This window comes from Sus scrofa, chromosome 14, assembly GCF_000003025.6.
Source record: "Sus scrofa isolate TJ Tabasco breed Duroc chromosome 14, Sscrofa11.1, whole genome shotgun sequence".
Lineage (NCBI taxonomy): Eukaryota > Metazoa > Chordata > Mammalia > Artiodactyla > Suidae > Sus > Sus scrofa.
Window position 1 is genome coordinate 30498662 of NC_010456.5, and position 21382 is coordinate 30520043.

The 21382-nt window shown below is 42.1% G+C and overlaps 1 protein-coding gene across 1 annotated transcript; it reads left to right on the forward strand.

Moving 5' to 3' along the window:
• DIABLO (diablo, IAP-binding mitochondrial protein) lies at nucleotides 224-21185 on the forward strand. Its single transcript, NM_001190216.1, is given in 6 exon segments — nucleotides 224-326; nucleotides 1351-1477; nucleotides 7420-7551; nucleotides 8510-8620; nucleotides 9286-9382; nucleotides 20397-21185. Coding segments are annotated over 6 exon segments (714 nt in total). The 5' UTR covers nucleotides 224-276; the 3' UTR covers nucleotides 20594-21185.

Here is a 21382-nt window from a genome sequence, read left to right on the forward strand (position 1 = left end):
CAGGACAGCCGACTTCGCTCCGTCTGCTCCGTGCCCTCAGGCCCAGAGTCCGCCCAGCCAGAAGCGGAAGCTCGGGCGGTTGGGTGTTCTGCGAGGCCGTTACAGCCGTTACCCTCAGCCCCGCCCTTTCCTCCCCGTCTGTCCAATCCCGACTGCGTCACGGGGTGGGGGCGTGACCATGGGCCCAGGCCCACCCAAGTAGCGCCCGCGCCCCGCCCCCGGCTCACGAGGTGGCGTCACTTCCGACGTGTGCGTCCGGCGTCCGCCTTCCGCGGGATGGCGGCTCTGCGGAGTTGGCTGTCGCGGAACGTAGCTTTCTTCTTCAGGTACCGCTACGGTTGTATAGGAGGTCAGGGTCGAACCAAGAGAGTTGATGCTGAGAGCGCCGTGACCGACCGCAGCCCCGGCCCTACGGGCGAGCAGTTTCCTTTTCGGCCGAGCGGGTCACGGCGTCCCGCCTCTCTCGGCCGAAGACGTCCCGCCTCTGCCCGGGTCCGGAGGTCTCCCGCTTGCTGGGCTAGGCCCGGGCTTCCTCTCTTCCCGGCGGCTTTTTCGTCATTCCACCTACTGAAAGCGAATTTCCCCAACCTTGGGCTTTCTTTTAGGGGGCTCAAGGTTTGCCCGCGAAGTGACTCCCGTTGGCGCATCGAAGTCAATGGGGAGAGTAGAGGGAGAGCCCCGGGCAGGCGGCAGACCTGGAGGAAGTTTTCCCTGAGGGCAGAGGAACCCCAGGAACAGAGTCTCCCTGCGAGTCCTGTTCCCTACGGCCTCTAGGCTCCTCTCTCAGTGCCTGCGAGCTCCAGGTGTTGTGTCTCAGGGAGCATGAGACACCTTGCAGCCTAGGGTAGAGGACCAGACTTAATCTTCCCTGTAGAAAGCATTTTAGTATGAGATTTTTAAAAGCTTTGAGACACCTTTTAAACGTTCACACCTGGTACCTCTTAAACTCTGAAATCTTTCAGCCCGCATTCCCGCACGGTCATGGTTCTCAGGAGCCAAGTAGCGGTTGCTGATTTCTGCGAGTCCGGGCCTTTCCTGTCCACCACCCTCCCCTTCCCACGGAAGGCCATCCTACATCGTCATTTAAGTTCCACCGTGGCCCGAGTTTGAGTTTCCAACCCCTGCAGATAAATTGAAAAGATTTTTACAGATTGGTGGTTGTGCGGGCTCCTGCCATGGCACGGTGGGTTAAGAATCCGACTGCTGCAGCTCAGGTTGCTGCGGAGGCACGAGTTCAATCCTTGGCCCAGAAACTTACATATGCCACAGATGTGGCCATTTAAAAAAAAACAAAACAAAAACAAAACAGATCGGTGGTTGTGCCTTATTAAATTTGACTTCTGTTTCTAGGTACAGACAATGTGTTCCAGTCGTGGCTAACCTTAAGAAGCGCTGTTTCTCAGAACTGATAAGACCATGGCACAAAACTGTGGTGGTTGGACTTGGGGTAACCCTTTGTGCAGTTCCTATTGCACAGGTAAACTGTCTTGTCACTCAGTGTTTCTTGTTTTAGTGTATTGTGTCTTCTTGAAGTCTCAAGTGGGCACTGAAACATCTAACTAGCTCTCATGGTTTTACCCATGCATCCCATACATCCCCATGTGATCATATACTTTCTTCTATACCAGCATCATCTTTTAGAGTTGAGCTAATGTTATATTAATATTTTCATTTTGATAGTTTCATTTGGTAGGAACAATATGTCAAGTTCACCAAATTTTATAAAGAGGGAAGAAAGGAAAGAGCATATGACAGTATCAGCAAAATAGTCTTTCAACAAAAATTTATTGGGCACCTTTTTTTTTTTTTTTTTTGGCCTTGTGAGGCATGTGGAAGTTCCTGGGCCAGAGACTGAACCTGAGCCACATCAGTGCAACCTTGAATCCTAAACTACTAGGCCACCAGGGAACTCCTATTGGGCAAGTTTTACGTGCCCTGCATTGAGACCGTAAGAGCACATCAAAGTTTCTGCTTTCATAAAGCTTAACATTTTGGAGACAAGGAAAAGGAGAAAGTGGAATGAGAGAGAAACAGTAATAGATGAGGCCAGAGAGTTACCTGAAGACCAAAATGTACTTTGATTTTTATACTTTGTGGGCCATTGTAAAGCTTTGGATTTTATCATGGAAAAGAATCCACAGAGGATTTTAACATGAAATTATGTTCTGGGAGTCCCTGTTGTGGTTCAGTGGTAACTGACCTGACTAATATCCATGAGGATGCTGCTTTGCCTCACACAGTGGATCAGGGATTCGGTGTTGCCATGAGCTGTGGTGTAAGTTGTAGGCACAGCTCAGATCTAGCATTGCTGTGGCTGTGGTGTAGGCTGGCAGCTGTAGCTCCACTTTCGACCCCTAACCTGGAAACTTGTATTTGCTTCAGGTGCAGCCCTAAAAATCAAAACAAAGGGTTATTATGATCTGACATAGGTTTGTTTGTTTGTTTGTTTGTTTTGTCTTCTTGGGCCACACCAGCAGCATATGGAGGTTCCCAGGCTAGGGGCTAAATCAAAGCTATAGCCTGAATCAGAGCCACAGCAATGCAGGATCTGAGCCATATCTTCGACCTACACCACAGCTCACAGCAACACCAGGTCCTTAACCCTGAGGAAGGCAAGGCCAGGGATCGAACCCTCGTCTTCATGGATGCTAGTTGGTTTTTTAACCACTGAGTCACGATGGGAACTCCTGACATAAGGTTTTATTTATTTATTTATGGGGTTTTTTTTGGCTTTTCTGGGGCTGCTCCCGCGGCATATGGAGGTTCCCAGGCTAGGCTCCTTATGGTTCCTAGTTGGATTCGTTAACCACTGCACCACAGCGGGAACTCCCTGACATAAGTTTTTAAAGGTTGCTATGTGAAACTTAAAAAAAACCAAGGAGTCCAGACATGAAGAGGTCGTAGGCTTGGAAGTGGGCTGAAAGTGGTCAGGAGTTGCTGATGGGTTAGATGTACATAAATTAGGTTATATACTTAATGTAAGTTAGATTCCAGAGCTTTTAAAAGGCCTAAACAACGAAAGAATGGTGTTGCCACATATCCAGATGGAGAGGAGTAGATTTGGGGAGGAGGAAATCAAGAGTTCAGTTTTGGAAATGCCAGTCTGAGATATCCAGTAGACATCTAGGTAGATCAGTCAGCTAGACAGCTTATATGAAAATGGTACCTTCTTAAAAAAAAAATCATTAGTAATATGCTTTATCAGGAAGAGCTAAATAGGAAATCAGCAAACCCCCATTTGGCGAAATATTTCTGACACTTGAATGTGTGCTTATCACAACAAGATTAATTCCATTTATTGGGGGCTTCTGATGTGGTGCAACTGTAGGGACAGAATCCAACTGCAGAGGCTCAGGTTTGATCCCTGACCAGACACGGTTTGTTAAAGGATCCGGCATTGCTATAGCTATAGCGTAGGTCACAGATGTGGCTCAGATTGAGTCCTTAATCTGAACTTCCATATGCTGCAGGTGCAGCCATTTAAAAAAAAAAAAAAAGATCAATTCCATTTATCACAAGTATTTTCAGTATCTTCTAAGGTTCAGTCATGGGCCCTTCCCTTTTTGTGCTTGCTTCAGCCCTCATCTTTGTGTACTGATGAATCTTTAACCCTAAAACCCTTAACTTGAACATCGAGCTATTTTCAGTCATACTTAGGAAAGCCTTTTTTTTTCACTCCTCCAAAAGGTTTTTCTGTGTTTGTCCCTTCTAGCTCATATACTGTTCTTAAACCCTAATAACCTCAGTTCTATGCCACATGCCAGGAGCCTGTAGTTGACAGGAGCCTCTAGTCATTCTCCTGCAGGAGCATCAGTGCCACTTCTGTTCTTCAGAACCTGCATGGCTCTCCATTATGTTTTACAGAACTAAAATACAACAAACTCTCTCCTGCACTCCAGTGCCCTAACCAGTCTCACCCCCCTTTTGCATCCACTCCAGCCAGGCCAGATTCCTGAACAACCCCTGCATGCAACATTTAGGGCCGTACCCATGGCATATGGAAGTTCCCAGCTAGGGGTCAAATCAGAGCTGCAACTGCCAGGCTACACCACGCTACGTCGACAAGGGATCTGAGCTGCATTGGTGATCCTATAGTTCATGGCAAGACCAGATCCTTAACCCACTGAGCGAGGCCAGGGATCGAATCTGCATCCTCATGTATGCTCGTTGGGTTTCTTACTGCTGAGCCACAATGGGAACTCCCTCATTGTTTCTTCTAGTCCAGGAGGCCTGTCCGTTGTAATCCTAGTTATCTTCAGACCCAAATCCCACCTCTTTTTAAAGCATTTCCTAGTTACTGGCCAACAATCATCTCCCTTTCTGGCTGCTTATGTTGTACATTTGATAATAATCCTTTTTGACTCCCCTGAGTTAGCAGAGCATAATGAAAACTTTGGAGTGAGAAGATTTGGTTTGAGGTCTAGGTGTGTGACTTTTGGGAGAGGATACATAACTATTCTGAGCTTCCATTTCCTCACCTTTAAAAAAGTGGTAATACCTGGAATGTTGTGGGGAACAAGTCAAAAATACATTGTTAAGTGGAGGGCATTATGAAGATATCAATTATCAGAATATGTCAGAATTAGCTTCTCATAAACAGAGATGATGTCATTCTTTCTAGCCCCTCAATGCAAGGTACATAATGGATAAATAATTCTTTGAATGAAATGTAAATGTGATAATTAAAATTTGTGATTTGTTCATGTATTGAAGATATTTCTTGGCTGCTGCTTTCGGAAGGCAGTGATGCAGTGTATATATTCTAAATAGCAAAAACAAGACAAATGATAAAGAGATTGTTCTTTCTTTTTCCTTTTTTTTTTTTTTTTTTTAAACCCACGGCATATGGAGGTTCCCAGGCCAGGGGTCTAACCAGAGCTGTAGCCACTGGCCTACTCCAGAGCCACAGCAACATGGGATCCGAGCCGTGTCTGCAACTATACCACAGTTCACGGCAACGCCAGATCCTTAACCCACTGAACAAGGCCAGGGATTGAACCGGCAACCTCATGGTTCCTAGTCGGATTCATTAACCACTGAGCCATGATGGGAACTCCTCTTTTTTCATTTTTTAACATAGTTTATTTACAATGTTCTGTCAGTTTCTGCTGTACAGCAAAGTGACCCAGTCTCACATTCTTTTTCTCAGATTAGCCTCCATCATGTTCCATCACAAGTGATTAGATATAGTTCCCTGTGCTGTACAGCAGGATCTCACTGCTTATCTACTCCAAATGCAATAGTTTGCGTCTACTAACCCCAAATTCCCAGTCCATCCCACTCCCTCCCCCTCAGCAACCACAAGTCTGTTCTCCATGTCCGTGGGTTTTTTTCTGTAGATAGGTTCATTTGTGCCATTTATTAGATTCCAGAAATAAGTGATGTCATATGGTATTTATCTATTTCTGACTTCACTTAGTATAAGAATCTCTATTTCCATCCATGTTGCTGCAAATGACATTGTTTTGTTCTTTTTTATGGCTGAGTAGTATTCCATTGTGTATATATACCACATCTTCTTAATTCATTCGTCTGTTGGTGGACATTTAGGTTGTTTCCATGTCTTGGCTATTGTGAATAGCAGTAAATATAGGGGTGTATGTATCTTTTTCAATGAAAGTTTTGTCTTGATATATGCCCAGGAGTGGGATTGTTGAATCATATGGCAGTTCTATATTTAGTTTTCTGAGGTACCTCCATGCTGTTTTCCATAGTGGTAGAACCAATTTACATTCCTACTAACAGTGTAGGAGGGTCCCCTTTTTTCCACATCCTCTCCAGCATTTGTTATTTTATATTTGCTAATGATGGCCATTCTGACCAGTGTGAAGTGGTACCTCATTGTAGTTTTGATTTGCATTTCTCTAATAATTAGTGATGTTGAGCATTTTTTCATGTGCTTTTTGGCCATGCCATCTCTGTCTTCTTTGGAGCAAAGTGTCTGTTCAGGTCTTTTACCAAATTTTCAGCTGGGTTTGTTTGTTTTTCTGTTGAAGTCTGTATATTTTGGAGATTAAGCCCTTGTCAGTACCATCATTTGAAACTATTTTCTCTCATTCTGTAGGTTGTCTTTTTTTTTATGGTTTCCTCTGCTTTGCAAAAGCTTGTAAGTTTGATCAGTTCCCATTGGTTTATTTCTGTTTTTATTTCTATTGCTTTGGGAGACTGATTTAAGAAAACATTTGTATGGTTGACATCAGAGAATGTTTTGCCTACATTCTCTTCTAGGAGTTTTATGGTGTTTATATTTAAGTCTCTAAGCCATTTTGAGTGTTTTTTGGGATTTTTTGGGGGGGAGGTTGTCTTTTTTTATCTTTTTTAGGGCTACATCCACAGTATATGGAGTTTCCCAGTCTAAGGGTCTAATCGGAGCTGTTGCTGCCAGCCTATGCCACAGCAACGCCAGATTCGAGTGACCTACACCAAAGCTCATGGCAACCCTGGATCCTTAACCCACTGAGGGAGGCCAGGGATCAAACCTGCAACCTCATGGTTCCTAGTCGGATTCATTGCCACTGTGCCACAACAGGAACTCCGTTTTTGAGTTTATTTTTTGTGCGTGGTTTGAGAGTGTGTTCTAGTTTCATTGATTGACATGCAGCTGTCCAGTTTCCCCAGCACCAACTGCTGAAGAGACTGTCTTTCCCATTTTATATTCTTGCCTCCTTTGTCAAAGATTAATTGACCATAGGTGTCTGGCTTGTTAGTTCTGATACAATAAATCCTCTGCTGAGAAAGAAAAAGGCAGAGTTAGGGATGACTTGTCATCACAGTTGCCAATATTTATTCAAGTAGCCACATTGTTTTAACTTCTGAGGTGCTTGTACTGGCTTTTTTTTTTTTTTTTTTTAACATAATAGCTGAGGTCAGAGGGAAGCATCTCCTCCCTCCCCCCAAAATTGTACTGCTCATTCTGCAGAATTGCCCTCCCCACCATTTATTTTCTTAGTCTTTCGTAAGTTATTCAACATAGAAGTGACTGTTCCCATATGTGTGCCTCTACAAACTTCTGCCACAGCTCCTACCGTACTTGATTGCATTAATTTCCAGGTCACTAATCCCCTCTCCCCCACCTGAAATCTTTGAAGGCAGAGAATATCTTATTTATCTTTAGATCCCAAGCACCTAGTACTGTGGTAATGAATGAATCATAACTTCATGAAATTTGTTGGCTATAAGTACTAGCCTTTTATATAAAGAAATGCTTTGCTTTTCAGAACAGAGAATAAAGAATAAAAGTAGGTAGAAAGCATACTGTAGAATTATTTTCATACATTGTCTTATATAGAGAAAATAAAACTTAACACTGAAGCAGTATAGTGTATTTATAGCATGAGAATTATGTTTTTCACTTGGCTGTCTATGATCTCAGCTTGAGCTTTAGGTTAGAAGCTGAGTAAAAATGTTTGTGTCTTTCAGAAATCGGAGCCTCATTCTCTTAGTAATGATGCATTAATGAGGAGGGCTGTGTCTTTGGTAACAGATAGCACCTCTACCTTTCTCTCTCAGACCACATATGCATTGATTGAAGCAATCACTGAATATACTAAGGTAAGTGTCCTCTTGTTAAGTCTCAATCATCTAAATCAATGGTTAGCAAATTATGGCTCACAGACCAGATCCAGTCTGATGCCTGTGTTTGTCGTTTGATGGAATCATAGTAAGGCTCACGTGATTGTGTAGTGTCTATGACTGCTTTTGTGAATTGAATAGTTGCAGCAGATTGAGGAGTCACTCTCTGGCCCTTTACCAAAAATTGGCAGAGCCCTGATCTAAATCACTGCTTTTTAGACTGTTTTTCAGGAACCCTTTTTATTTTTTTTTGCTTTTTTTAGGGCCGCGCCCACAGCACATGGAGGTTCCCAGGCTATGGGGTCCAGTTGGAGCTACAGCTGCCAGCCAACGCCACAGCCACAGCCACACCAGATCAGAGCTGTGTCTGTGACCTACACCACAGCTCATGGCGACGCCGGATCCTTAACCCACCGAGCAAGGCCAGGGATCAAACCTGCAACCTTATGGTTCCTAGTCAGATTCGTTTCCACTGAGCCACGATGGGAACTCCAGAACCCTTTTTAAAAGAAAAATCTTATAAGACAGGGGGATTATGCTGATCTGGTTCATTTAGGGGTAAATGAGTCCAAAAGTCTACCACCAGCAGCACCAAAGGCTTTTGTGGGAAGATTTTGAAAACCACTGATGGGAGTTAATACAGAATAAAATCAGTCACTTATATGTGTATTTACTTTCATTTTCCAGCCACTTTTTTCTCAGCCTTCTGAGTTTTTTTCTCTATGTCTGAAATGCCAACAAGCTTTTAAAAACACAAAAGTTGACAAGTGGAGATACTGATATCCCAGGATAATGCCTCTGCCTCACACAGTAGTGCAGTTGCAGTGAGGCAGAAGGACTGAAGAGTCAGTGGCTTCAGTGGCACTTCATCACCTTAAGGTTTAAGTCTGACTAACCCTAATATGCTTCACTTTACCCATTTTTTTTATATTTGTAGGCTGTTTATACCTTAATTTCTCTGTACCGACAATATACAAGTTTACTTGGGAAAATGAATTCACAGGAGGAAGATGAAGTATGGCAGGTGATCATAGGAGCCAGAGTTGAGGTAAACACAAAGTTACTTTCATTTCTGTGTTAGTGTTCTGTCAACTGGAAAAAAAAAATTGCACAACCTGGAGTTAAGGTTATGTTTTATTCAGCAGACTTTCTGAGGACTATAGCCCAGGAGACAGGACTCAGATCACTCTGAGAGACTTCTCCAAAGAGGCAGTGGGGGAGCCAGGATACATAGGAGTTTTTGCAACAAAGGCCAGGTAGTCAAAAGCCAGGTTATAGTTAAAACCAGACACCTCCAGTTAATGAAATTAGCACTTTTCTATGTATGGGAAGATGCAAAATCTAGGCTCATTGAAATCATTCCTTTGAATATGTACCTCAGCTGTCTGGGGCCAGCCAGTATCCTGTGTTTTCTCCTGAGTCTCCTCAGGCTGTACTGTTTTGGGGATGGCTGCAGTGGTGGGCATTCTGTTTCTGTTCTCAGAGAGGCTATAATGTGATGATTTGATGGCTGTAGTTTACTGGTATGGCAGGCAATATCAATATCAATGTTTCATTCACAGCTCCTACCTCATCGTGATATCTAAGGTATTGAATGAAGGTGTCTTACCAGTAACTGTTCTCTCAATCCATGATTAAATTGAGTCCATTTAAATGTGCTTGATGACATAATGAAGAGTCATGTTGTCTGAAGCACTTGTGGTTAATTTATAGATGACTTCAAAACAGCAAGAATACTTGAAGTTGGAAACCACCTGGATGACTGCAGTTAGCCTTTCAGAGATGGCAGCAGAAGCTGCATACCAAACTGGTAGGTTAAAGTTTTTACTCTGAAGGTACTGTTTGAGTTTTCATCTAGCTGTAAAGTGAGGGATATCATGCCTCTAACTTTGTGAACAAATGTTCCCATTGCCAGTCTACTAACCAATATTTCATTTGGACAAAGGAAAAATTAATGGCCCTGTAGACCAGACCAGTAGAAGCTAGGTAGTCAATATCTAGAAAATGTTATAACACAAATTTTTATTCCTTCCAAATAGTTTTTAAGCATTTTTTATTTTTTAATAACCCAGATTATTTATGAATAACTAGTATCTATATTTCAAGTTTTGTGGTAAACATTTTATAGATATTCTTAATTCAGTCCCCATAGTAGGAGTTACTATCATTCCCACGTTAAACTAACAGAGGGATTAAGTAATTTGCCCAGTATGCTGAGTGCACCAGCCAAACCAGGATCCAGCAAAGTAGATGAAGTCCTGAAGCCCTTGCTCCTGGTAGCTAGGGCTTCATCCTCTCTGCCTTGGTGTCTCAGTATAGAAAATGCAGTTTTTCACTCACCAAGATGTTTTCTAACCATCGTTATCCATCCAGTGGGCTTGAGTTAAATGATTTTCTAATTAAATGTATTTTGAAGGAAACCCTCATTTGACATCTCACCTGATTGGTCCCAAACTATGTCACCACAGAAATTCTTACTTAGCATGTGGTTTGTTAAAACGTTGTTTTCTGAAATCTTATAAGATACAATAGATTTTAAGTGAAAACAAGTAATTTTAACAAAGGCCCACAGAATCAGAGATTCTGAAAACAGGATTAAAATGAAGACCAGAATAATAGAAGTATAAAAGCATTATGGTAGTGGCACACCAAAGGTGGGAGCAGGGTTTCCAAGTGCAATAATGAACAAGATTTGCTGAGAGTACTACAGCAGAAACATCCCCAGTCAGCCTTCACCACTCACTGGGCAGGTTAGATCTAGCAGGAAAAAAGAGGGAGAATAAAGTGTAAGTATTATCTGAAAAAACAGATGTTTTCCCAGAACTGACTGAAAGGGTTTACAAACTTTCTGAACAGAATTTAAGATATGACTATATTATGTGGCAAAGTAGATTCAGAATGTAAAATATACATAGAAAAATCTTAAAAACTAAGAAAAAAAACAGAGTTAGCTACAGTGGAAGTATGATTAAACATTAACCACCTTATCCACAACCCTGGATGCAAGGTGACAAATCAATAAACTAGAATTTTATGTCCATCCGAATATCATTAAAATGGGAAAATTAAAGTTATTTTCAGATAAAGGTTCAAAGCTTACCAACTACATGTGCTTTCTGGAAAGACTGAAAAAAAAATTAGAAAGAAATAACAGATACCCAAAAAAACAAAATTTAGTAACACCTGTCAAAATCTGAGTATTAAGTTTTTAAAAATTAGTTTGAGGGAAGAAGTTAAAGCACGCTAAACTTTCTTATTTGAGAAGAGAGGCACTGGCTTAACATTAGATATTGTTAACTGCTTCAAAAAGAATTAGGGGGTCAGCAGTCCCACTCCTGGGCATATATCCAAACTATAATTCAAAAAGATACATGCACCTCTGTGTTCATAGCAGCTCTATTTACAATAGCCAAGACATGGAAACAACCTAAATGTCCATCAAAAGATGAATGGATCAAGAAGATGTGGTACATATACATGATGAATACTACTCAGCCATAAAAAAAGAATGAAATAATGCCATTTGCAGCAATATGGATGGACCTGGAGATCATGATACTAAGCAAAGTAGGAAATATAAGGACAAACACCATTATGATATCACTTATATGTGGAATCTAAAATATGATACAAATTAGGAGTTCCTGTCATGGCTCAATGGTTCAGGAATCCACCTAGAAAGCATGAGGTTGCGGGTTTGATCCTTTGCCTTGCTCAGTGGGTTAAGGATCCGGCGTTGCCATGAGCTGTGTTGTAGGTCAAAGACTCGGCTTGGATCTGGCATTGCTGGGGCTCTGGCGTGGGTCGGTGGCTTCAGCTCCCCTTAGACTGCGAGCCTGGGAACCTCCATCTGCCACAGTGCAGCCTTAGAGAAAGGCAAAATAAATAAAATATGATACAAATCAACTTATCTGTGAAACAACTGATGCACAGATTTGTGGTTGCCAAGAGGGAGAGGGAGGTGGGGTGGGGCAGGGGAAGGATTGGGAGTTTGGGATTAGCAGAGGCAAACTGTTACATATAGGATGGATGAACAAGGTCCTACTGTAGAGCACAGGGAACTATATTCAGTAATCTGTGGTAAAGATAATAGAACATAATATGAAAAAATATGTATAACTGAATCACTGCTGTACAGGAGAAATTCATACAACATTGTAAGTCAACTATACTTCAATAAAAGTTAAAAAAAGGGGGGAGGAAGGGACTAAGAAAACTTGATAAATTAAAGCAGAAACTGTTTAAGAAATAAAAACTTAATCAGAAAATGCAAAATAAAATAGAGGAACAGGAGTTACCGTCATGGCACAGTGGAAACGAATCCAGCTAGGAACCATGAGGTTGCAGGTTCCACCCCTGGCCTCGCTCAGTAGGTTAAGGATCTGGCATTGCCATGAGCTGCTGTGTAGGTCGCAGACGCAGCTTGGATCTGGCTTTGCTGTGGTGTAGGCGGGTGTCTACAGCTCCAGTTGGATCCCTAGCCTGGGAACCTCCATATGCTGTGGGTATGGCTCTAAAAAGACAAAAGAAGACAAAATAGAGGAACACATTTAAACATCAGTAATCACAATAAGAATAAATTTATTAAATGATATTTTTAGATTATATTAAAAAATAATTCTAGCTAAAATTGTTTACAGAGGCACATTTAAAACAAAGCATAGGATGGAGTTCCCGTTGTGGCTCAGCAGTTAGCAAACCTGACTAGCATCCATGAGGACATGAGTTTGATCCCTGGCCTTGCTCAGTGGGTTAAGGATCCAGTGTTGTCATGAGCTGTATAGTGTAGGTCACAGATGCAGCTGGGGTCCTGTGTGGCTGTGGTGTAGGCTGGCAGCTGCAGCTCTGATTTGCCCCCTAGCCTAGGAACCTCCATATGCCATGGGTGTGGCCCTAAAAAGGACAAAAAAACCAAAAAAAAAAAAAAAAAAAGCATAGGAAGTTTGAAAATTATTAAAAGATAAACTGAAACATTAACAAAAAGGCTATCCAAAAAAAGGCGGCAGGAGTTCCTGTTGTGGTGCAGTGGTTAATGAATCCGACTAGGAACCATGAGGTTGCGGGTTCAATCCCTGGCCTTGCTCAGTGGGTTAAGGCTCTGGCATTGCTGTGAGCTGTGGTGTAGATAGCAGACATGGCTCTGATCCCACCTTGCTGTGGCTGTGGTGTAGGCCAGCAGCTACAGCTCTGATTTGACCCCTAGCCTGGGAACTTCCATATGTCACAGTTGTGGCCCTAAAAGGACCAAAAAAAAAAGAGCACATTGAAACAATGAAAACATAAACATACAAAAATCTAAAGGATGCTGCAAAAGCAGTTCTTAGAGGGAAGTTCATAGCAATACAGGCCTGCCTTTAAAAAACAAAATCTCAAATCAACAACCTAACCTACCACCTAAAAGAATTAGAACAACCAACAAAACCTTAAGTCAGCAGAAGGAAGGAAATAATAAACATCAGAGAGGAAATAAAACAGATTAAAAAACAATAGAGAGGAGCTCCCACTGTGGCACAACAGGGTTAGCAGTGTCTTGGGAGCACTGGGACACAGGTTCCATCCCCTGTCTGGCATGGCAGGCTGTGGATCCAGCGTTGCCACAGCTGCAGCTTCAGTCATAACTGTGCCTTGGATTTGATCCCTGACCCAGGAGTTCCACATGCCCCAGGGCGGCCAAAAATGGAAAACAAATAAACAATAGAGAAAATCAATAAAATCAAGAGCAAGTTCTTTGAAAGGGTAAACAAAATTGACATACCTCTGGCCAAACTCACCAAGAAGGGAGAGAGAATCCAAATAAACAAAATAAATGAAAAAGAAGAAATCTCAACTGATAACTGCAGAGATTAAAAAAAAAAAGAATACCATGAACAATTATATGCCAACAATTTGACAACCTAGAAGAAATGGACAGCTTTCTAGAAAAATACACCCAGAGTTCCCATTGTGGTGCAGTGGAAACGAATCTAACTAGGATCCATGAGGTTATGGGTTTGATCCCTGGCCTCACTCAGTGGGTTAAGGATCCAGCATTGCCGTGAGCTATGGTGTAAGTCGCAGACTTAGCTCGGATCTGGTGTTGCAGACTAGGCTGGCAGCTGTAGTTCTGATTAGATCCCTAGCCTGGGAACCCCCATATGCCATGGGTACAACCCTAAAAAGCAAAAAATAAAATAAAAATAAAAAATAGAAACATACAGCCCACCAAAACGGAATCATTAACAGACCAATCACTAGAAATGAAATTGAAAAAAACAAAAACAAAAACAAAACCTCCTTACAAACAAAAGTCCAGGACCAGATGGCTTCACAGGCAAATTCTACTAAACATACAAAGAACTTATACCCATCCTTCTTAAAGTCTTCCAAAACATTGCAGAAGAAATACTCCCAAAGACATTTTATGAAGCCACCATCACCCTAAAACCAAAACCAGACAAAGATATACTGAAAAAGAAAATTATAGGCCAGTATCTTTGATAAATATAGATGCAAAAATTATCAAAATTTTAGCAAGCCAAATCCAACAGCATATAAAAAAGATCATATACCACAACCAAGTGAGATTCATCTTGAGTTCACAAGGATGGTTCAACATATGCAAAACAATCAATTACACACCACATTAACAAAAGAAATGTCAAAAACCACATGATCATCTCAATAGATGCAGAAAAAAGCATTTGGCAAAATTCAACGTCCATTTGTGATAAAAACCCTTACCAGACTCAGTCGGTTAAGAACCCAACATAGTCTCTGAGAAGATATGGGTTCAATCCCTGGCCTCATTCAGTGGATTGAGGATCCAACATCGCTGCAAACTATGGTATAAATTGTAGATGTGGCTTGGATTCAGTGTTGCCATGGCTGTGGCATAGGCCTCAGCTGCAGCTCTGATTGGACTCCTGGCCTAGGAACTTTCATATGATGCAGATGAAGCCTTAAAATTTTAATTGATTAAATTAATTAATTAAAAGATCTTACCAAATTGGGTATAAAGGGACTTTACCTCAACATCATAAAAGCCATTTATGACAAATTCACGGACAATATAATACGCAGTGGAGAAAAGCTGAAAGCCTTCCCACCAAAATCTAGAATGACAAGGATGCCTATACTCACCACTTTTATTCAACATAACATTGGAAGTCCTAGCCATAGCAATCAGATGAAAATAAAGACAAGGTACCCAGGAGTTCCCATCGTGGCACAGTGGAAACAAATCCGACTAGGAACCATGAAATTGCAGGTTTGATCCCTGGCCTTGCTCAGTGGTTTAAGGATCTGGCATTGCCGTGAGCTGTGGTGTAGGTTGCACATGTGGCTTGGATCCTGTGTTGCTGTGGCTGTGGTGTAGGCCAGCAGCTGTAGCTCCAGTTCCACCCCTAGCCTGGGAACCTCCATATGCTGTGGGAGCAGCCCTAAAAAGGAAAAAAAGAAGGAAAGGGAAGGGAAAGGAACATAAATTGGAAGAAAAGAAGTAAAATTTATCACCATATGCAGATGATATGATACTATATATAGAAAACCCTAAGGACTCCACACAAAAACTACTCAATCTGATAAGCAAATTCATCAAAGTATCAAAGTGCAAGATTAAAATTCAGAAATATGTTGCATTTCTGTACACTAACAATGAAATATTAGAAAAGGAATATTTAAAAAAGTACCTTTTAAAATCACACCCCCAAAAAAATACCTAGGAATAAATCTGACCAAGGAGATGAGAGACATATATGCTGAGAGCTGTAAAACAATAATAAAGGAAATTAAAGAGGATTCAAAGAAATGGTAAGGCATCTCATGCTCTTGGATTGGAAGAATTAATACAGTTAAAATGGCCATACTGCCCAAAGCAATCTACAGATTTAATGCAATCCCTATCCAATTACCCATGACATTTCTCAGAACTAGAGCAGATAATCCAAAAATATACATGGGGAGTTCACATCATGGCTCAGCAGTTAATGAACCCAATTAGCATCCATGAGGATACAGGTTTGATTCCTGGCCTCTCTCAGTGGGTTAAAGATCCAGCATTGACATGAACTGTTGTGTAGGTCACAGATGCAGCTCAGCTCCTGTGTTGCTGTGGCTCTGGCATAGGTCGGTGGCTATAGTTCTGATTCAACCACTAGCCTGGGAACCTCCGTATGCCACGGATGCAACCCTAAAAAGCCAAAAAATGTTTATGGGACCATAAGAGATCCAGAATTGCTAAAGCTATCCTGAGGAACAAAAACCAAGCAGGAAGCACAACTCTCCCAGACCTCAGACAATGTTACAAAGCTATAGTAATCAAAACAGCGTGGTTATTCATACAAAAACAGACATACAGATCAATGGAACAGAATGGAGAGCCCAGAAATAAACCCAGACACCTATGGTTGATTAATCTTCAACAAAGGAGGCAAGAATATAAAATGGGGAAAAGTCTCTTCAGCAAGTGGTGCTGGGAAGACGGGACAGCTGCATGTAAATCAGTGAAACGAACACACCCTCACACCATGCACAAAAATAAACTCAGGAGTTCCCGTCGTGGCGCAGTGGTTAACGAATCCGACTAGGAACCATGAGGTTGCGGGTTCGGTCCCTGCCCTTGCTCAGTGGGTTAAGGATCCGGCGTTGCCGTGAGCTGTGGTGTAGGTTGCAGACGCGGCTCGGATCCCGCGTTGCTGTGGCTCTGGCGTAGGCCGGTGGCTACAGCTCCGATTGGACCCCTAGCCTGGGAACCTTCATATGCCGAGGGAGCAGCCCAAGAAATAGCAACAACAACAACAAAAAGACAAAAGACAAACAACAAAAAAAAAAACCTCAAAATGGCTTAAAGGCTTAATCAAAAGACATGAACCATAAAACTCCTAGAAGAGAACATAGGCAAAACATTCTCTGACATAAACCATAGAAATGTTTTCTTAGGTCAGTCTCCCAAGGTAATAAAAATAAAAACAAAAATCATCAAATGGGACCTAATCAAACTTTTAAGCTTTTGCACAGCAAAGGAAACCATAAAAAAAAAAAAAGATATCCTGCAGACTAGGAGAGAAAACAGTTGCAAATGATATAGCTGACAAGGACTTAATATCGAAATATACAAACAACTCATACAACTCAACAACAAAAAACAACACAAAAATGGGCAAAAGACCTAAATAGACAGTTCTCCATAGAAGACATGTAGCTGGCACATGAAAAGTAGGCACATCAAAAGATGTTCAACATCACTAATTATTAGAGAAATACAAATCCAAACTACAATGAGGTACCATCTCACACTGGTAAGAATGGCTGTCATTAATAAGTCTACAAATAAATGCTGGAGAGGGCATGGAGAAAAGGGAACCCCCCTCCACTATTGGTGGGAATGTAAATTGGTACAGCCACTAGGGAAAACAGTATGGAGGTACCTCAGATAACTAAATAGAAAACTACCATATGATCCAGCAGTCCCACTCCTATGCATATATCTGAGCAAAACTGTACTTCAAAAAGATGCATGCATTCCTATGTTCATAGCAGTACTAGTCACAAATAGCCAAGATACGGAAACAACCTAAATGTCCCTTGATAAATGAATGGAGTAAGAAGATGTACACATATATTCAGTGGACTACTACTCAGCTATAAAAAAAAAAATAATGCCATTTGCAGCAAATGGATGGAACTAGAGATTCTCATACTAAGTTGGAAAGAGAAGGACAAATACCATATGATATCACTTACAAGAATCTAAAATAGGGAGCAAGTGAACCTATCTACAGAACAGAAACGGACTCACAGACACAGAGAACAGACTTGTGGTTTACCAGTGGAGAGGGGGTGAGGGAGAAGGATGGACTGGGAGTTTGGTGTTAATAGATGCAAACTATTATACTCAGAATGGATAGCCAATAAGATCTTACTGTGTGATAAAGGGAACTATATCCAATCTCCTGGGATAGATCGTGATGGAAAATAAAAGGAAGAACAGTATACATATATGTATATATGTATGTATGACTGAGTCATTTTGCTAAAATTGCAAAATCGTCACAGCAGAAATTGGCACATTGTAAATCAACTGTATTTTTTATTTTTATTTTTTTGTCTTTTTGCCATTTCTTGGGCTGCTCCCGCAGCATATGGAGGTTCCCAGGCTAGGGGTCTAGTGCGACCTGTAGCTGCCGGCCTACACCACAGCCACAGCAACACAGATCTGAGCTGCCTCTGCGACCTACACCACAGCTCACAGCAACGCCGGATCCTTAACCCACTAAGCGAGGCCAGGGATTGAACTAACAGCCTCATGGTTCCTTGTCGGATTCATTAACCACTGCGCCACAACAGAAACTTTTTTTTTTTTTTTTAATTAAAAATATTGTGGGAGTTCCTGTGTAAGCCGGCAGCTACAGGTCCCACTAGACCCCTAGTCTGGAAACCTCCATGTGCTGCAGGTGTGGCCCTAGAAAAGACTAAAAATTAAAAATATTGGAGTTCCCCTCATGACTCAGCGGTTAATGAGCCCGACTAGCATCCATGAGGACGAGGGTTCGATCCCTGGCCTCACTTAGTGGGTTAAGGATCTGGTGTTGCTGTGAACTGTGGTGTAGGTCGCAGACGTGGCTGAGATCCTGCATTGCTATGGCTGTAGCACAGGCTTGCAGCTACACCTCCAATTCAACTCTTGGTCTGGGAACCTCTATATGCCACGGGTGTGGCCCTAAAAAGACCAAAAAAAAAATATTAAAAATATTTAGAACCGTCTTGGCAAGTCTAATATATAGCAGACCCAGGGAGTTGGAGACACAGTAGCTCTTAATTAGAAACTAACCCCCTTATTTAAAGGTATGTATCATAAATACAAAGAGGAGTAGCCATGAATGACAAGTAATAGTCACTGTTCCAAGACTGAAAATAAAATTTTAACCCAGTAAGTTAGAAAAAGAGCAAAATAAATTGAGACAGTGTAGAATAAAAGAAATAAAAAGATATAAGATTAAAAAGAAATAGTCAAAAAAGTCAAAACCTGGTTCCCTGAAAAGAAAAGGCTTTGGCAAGTGTAATTTTTTAGAGAGCAAAATTAACATCAGGAAGGGCTATTATAGATATGGAGGTTTTTTTTAATTCCATGAGAATATTATGATCTTTACGTAAATCCCAAATTGGCTCAAGAATTGAAGAATCCAAGTAAGACCAATAACTATGAAAGTTGAAATAGTATTCACACAGATTCTATGTCCCCAAAGTAGACACTAAAGCCTAGGCAGTTTTATGGGAGAGTTCTGTCAAATATTCAAAAAACTTCATGTGTCAAGAAAGTATACCAGACGATGATAAGCCTCCCAACTATTATAATTGTATGAAGATAGCATAGGCCTGATCCCAAACTGGACTTGGCCAGCACGAAAACAATGTAGTTCAGTATCACTTATGACTATAAATAATAAATCAAATATAGCCATTTACCTTTAAAATACAATGATAGTTCAGCATTTTAAAAAACCTATCAACATTTAATTCACTGCTTGAGATTATCCACAGTATATTAAAGGAGAATCATATATGTAAGTCCCAAAAGACTTCAGTAAAATGTAGTGCCCATTTTTTATTTAAATATAAGTACAATTACAAACAGAAAATTTTCTCTCTTTTTTTGGCTGTACTCCAGCATATGGAAGTTCCCAGTCCAGGGATCAAATCCAAACCTCAGCTGTGACTTGTGCAACAGCCACAGCAATGCCAGATCCTTAACCCACTGCACTGGGCCAGGGATGGAACCCACACCACTGCAGAAACAATGCCAGACCCTTAACTTGCTGTGCCACCGTGGAAACTTAAGGATAATTTTCCTAACATGATGAAGGTTTAAGTAATCCTAGTTCATAGAGAAATGAGAGAAGGATGCATGCTATTCTCCACTACCTTTCAACATTGTACTAAAGGTTCTTATTACTGCATTAAGCAAGAAAAGAACCACCCAAATGTTCTGTAGATGAATAAACATGCACATCTATAGATGAAATACACTAGCAGCAGGTAAAATGATAGTTTTGTTTAAAAACAAAGTTGCTGGGAGTTCCCTTCTAGCTCAGTAGGTTAAGAATCTGACTAGTGGAGTTCCCGTCATGGCTCAGTGGTTAATGAATCTGACTAGAAACAATGAGGTTGCAGGTTCGATCCCTGGCCTTGCTCAGTGGGTTAAGGATCCAGCGTTGCCGTGAGCTGTGGTTTAGGTCGCAGATGCGGCTCAGATCCCATGTTGCTGTGGCTCTGGCGTAGGGCAGGGCTACAGCTCCGATGAGACCCCTAGCCTGGGAACCTCCACATGCCACGGGAGCGGCCCTAGAAAAGGCAAAAAGACAAAAAAAACCAATCTGACTAGTATCCATGAGGATGCAGGTTCGATCCCTGGCCTTGCTCAGTGGGTTAAGGATCCAGCATTGCTGTGAGCCGTGGTGTAGGTTGCAAACACAGCTCGGATCTGGCATTGCTTGTGACTGGCATAGGCCGGCAGCTCTAGTTCCAATTTGACTCCTAGCCTGGGAACTTCTGTATGTTGTGGGTTGGGCCTAAAAATTTTTTTAAAAACCTTTATAAATGTCTATACCAAGAGCTGGGTAGCTAAGATGATTGTGGGAATGCATTTGTTAATAACTATAGGTGCTGATAGCTGGAGGAAGCTGGGGTTTTGACATTAAAGAGTAACATGCAGACCTGGATGCTGAGGTGGAGAAAAGGCTGCCAAGGAGGGCAGGGAAAGTGGCTCAAGGAAAGGCTCAGTTGACACCCCCCAGAGCTCTCAGGCTTTCCTTGTGTCTACTCAGCATAATTGGCCCATCTTCTGGCAGGAGCGGACCAGGCCTCTATAACGGCCAGGAGTCACATCCAGCTGGTGAAATCACAGGTGCAAGAAGTACGCCAGCTTTCCCAGAAAGCGGAGACCAAGTTGGCAGAAGCGCAGACGGAAGAACTCCGACAGAAAACACAAGAGGAAGGGCACGAGAGCGCTGAACCAGAGCAGGAAGCCTACCTGCGTGAGGATTGAGGGCCTGAGCTGCTGCCCACATCTCCCCACTCTGCCCGGGGAAAGCAAGGGCAGATGCCATCCAGCACAGAGTTGGCACAGCTTTCTCTGCAGAGGCAGGTTTTGCCCTGGCCCATCAGACCTGAGTCATTGTGAGCTGTGAGTGCCTGACCCCTGTCCCCATGGTCTCAGGCTTGTACCAGACCTGGTTCTTAGCCCATGGGCACTGCACCCTATTGAACATTTCACCCACTCAGCACAGCTGCCCTCTCACCCTTCAATCTTTACCTCCCACCAGAACATCTCACCAAGCTGGCCAGAGAGAGGGCACCTTCTCTGTTAAGTCCACAAGTTCAATAGTTGTTTAACCTCAGTTTCCCATCTTATTCACATTTTCAAATATGATTTAGTATTTGTTCCCTCCATAGGGATGTGAGTTTTTTGGGGGAGATGGAGCCTGTCCTGTAAGATTTCTTATTGTTCTGTTTCTAATGCCTTGGCACCACTGCCCTGTGAGGACAGCTCAGGCCAATGAGCCAAAAGTCCTCAGTTCTTAGGGGACTGAATGTGGAGTGTTTACCTGGTGCTCTCAACAGGACTTAATTCCAACACATGCTTCTCGTTTCCTTCTTTCCTTCAATTTTCTGTTGTAGCTGAAGAATAATTTTTTTTTTTTTTTTTGCATTTAAAAACAAAACTGTGTGTCTTCTGGAGCCCTATGTAGCCTCCACTCCTTCACCTCAAAACTGGCAGAGCCCCAGGGGGCTCCAGGAGTCCCCCATGGAGTTCTAGCAACTTGTGCTAAGCTTT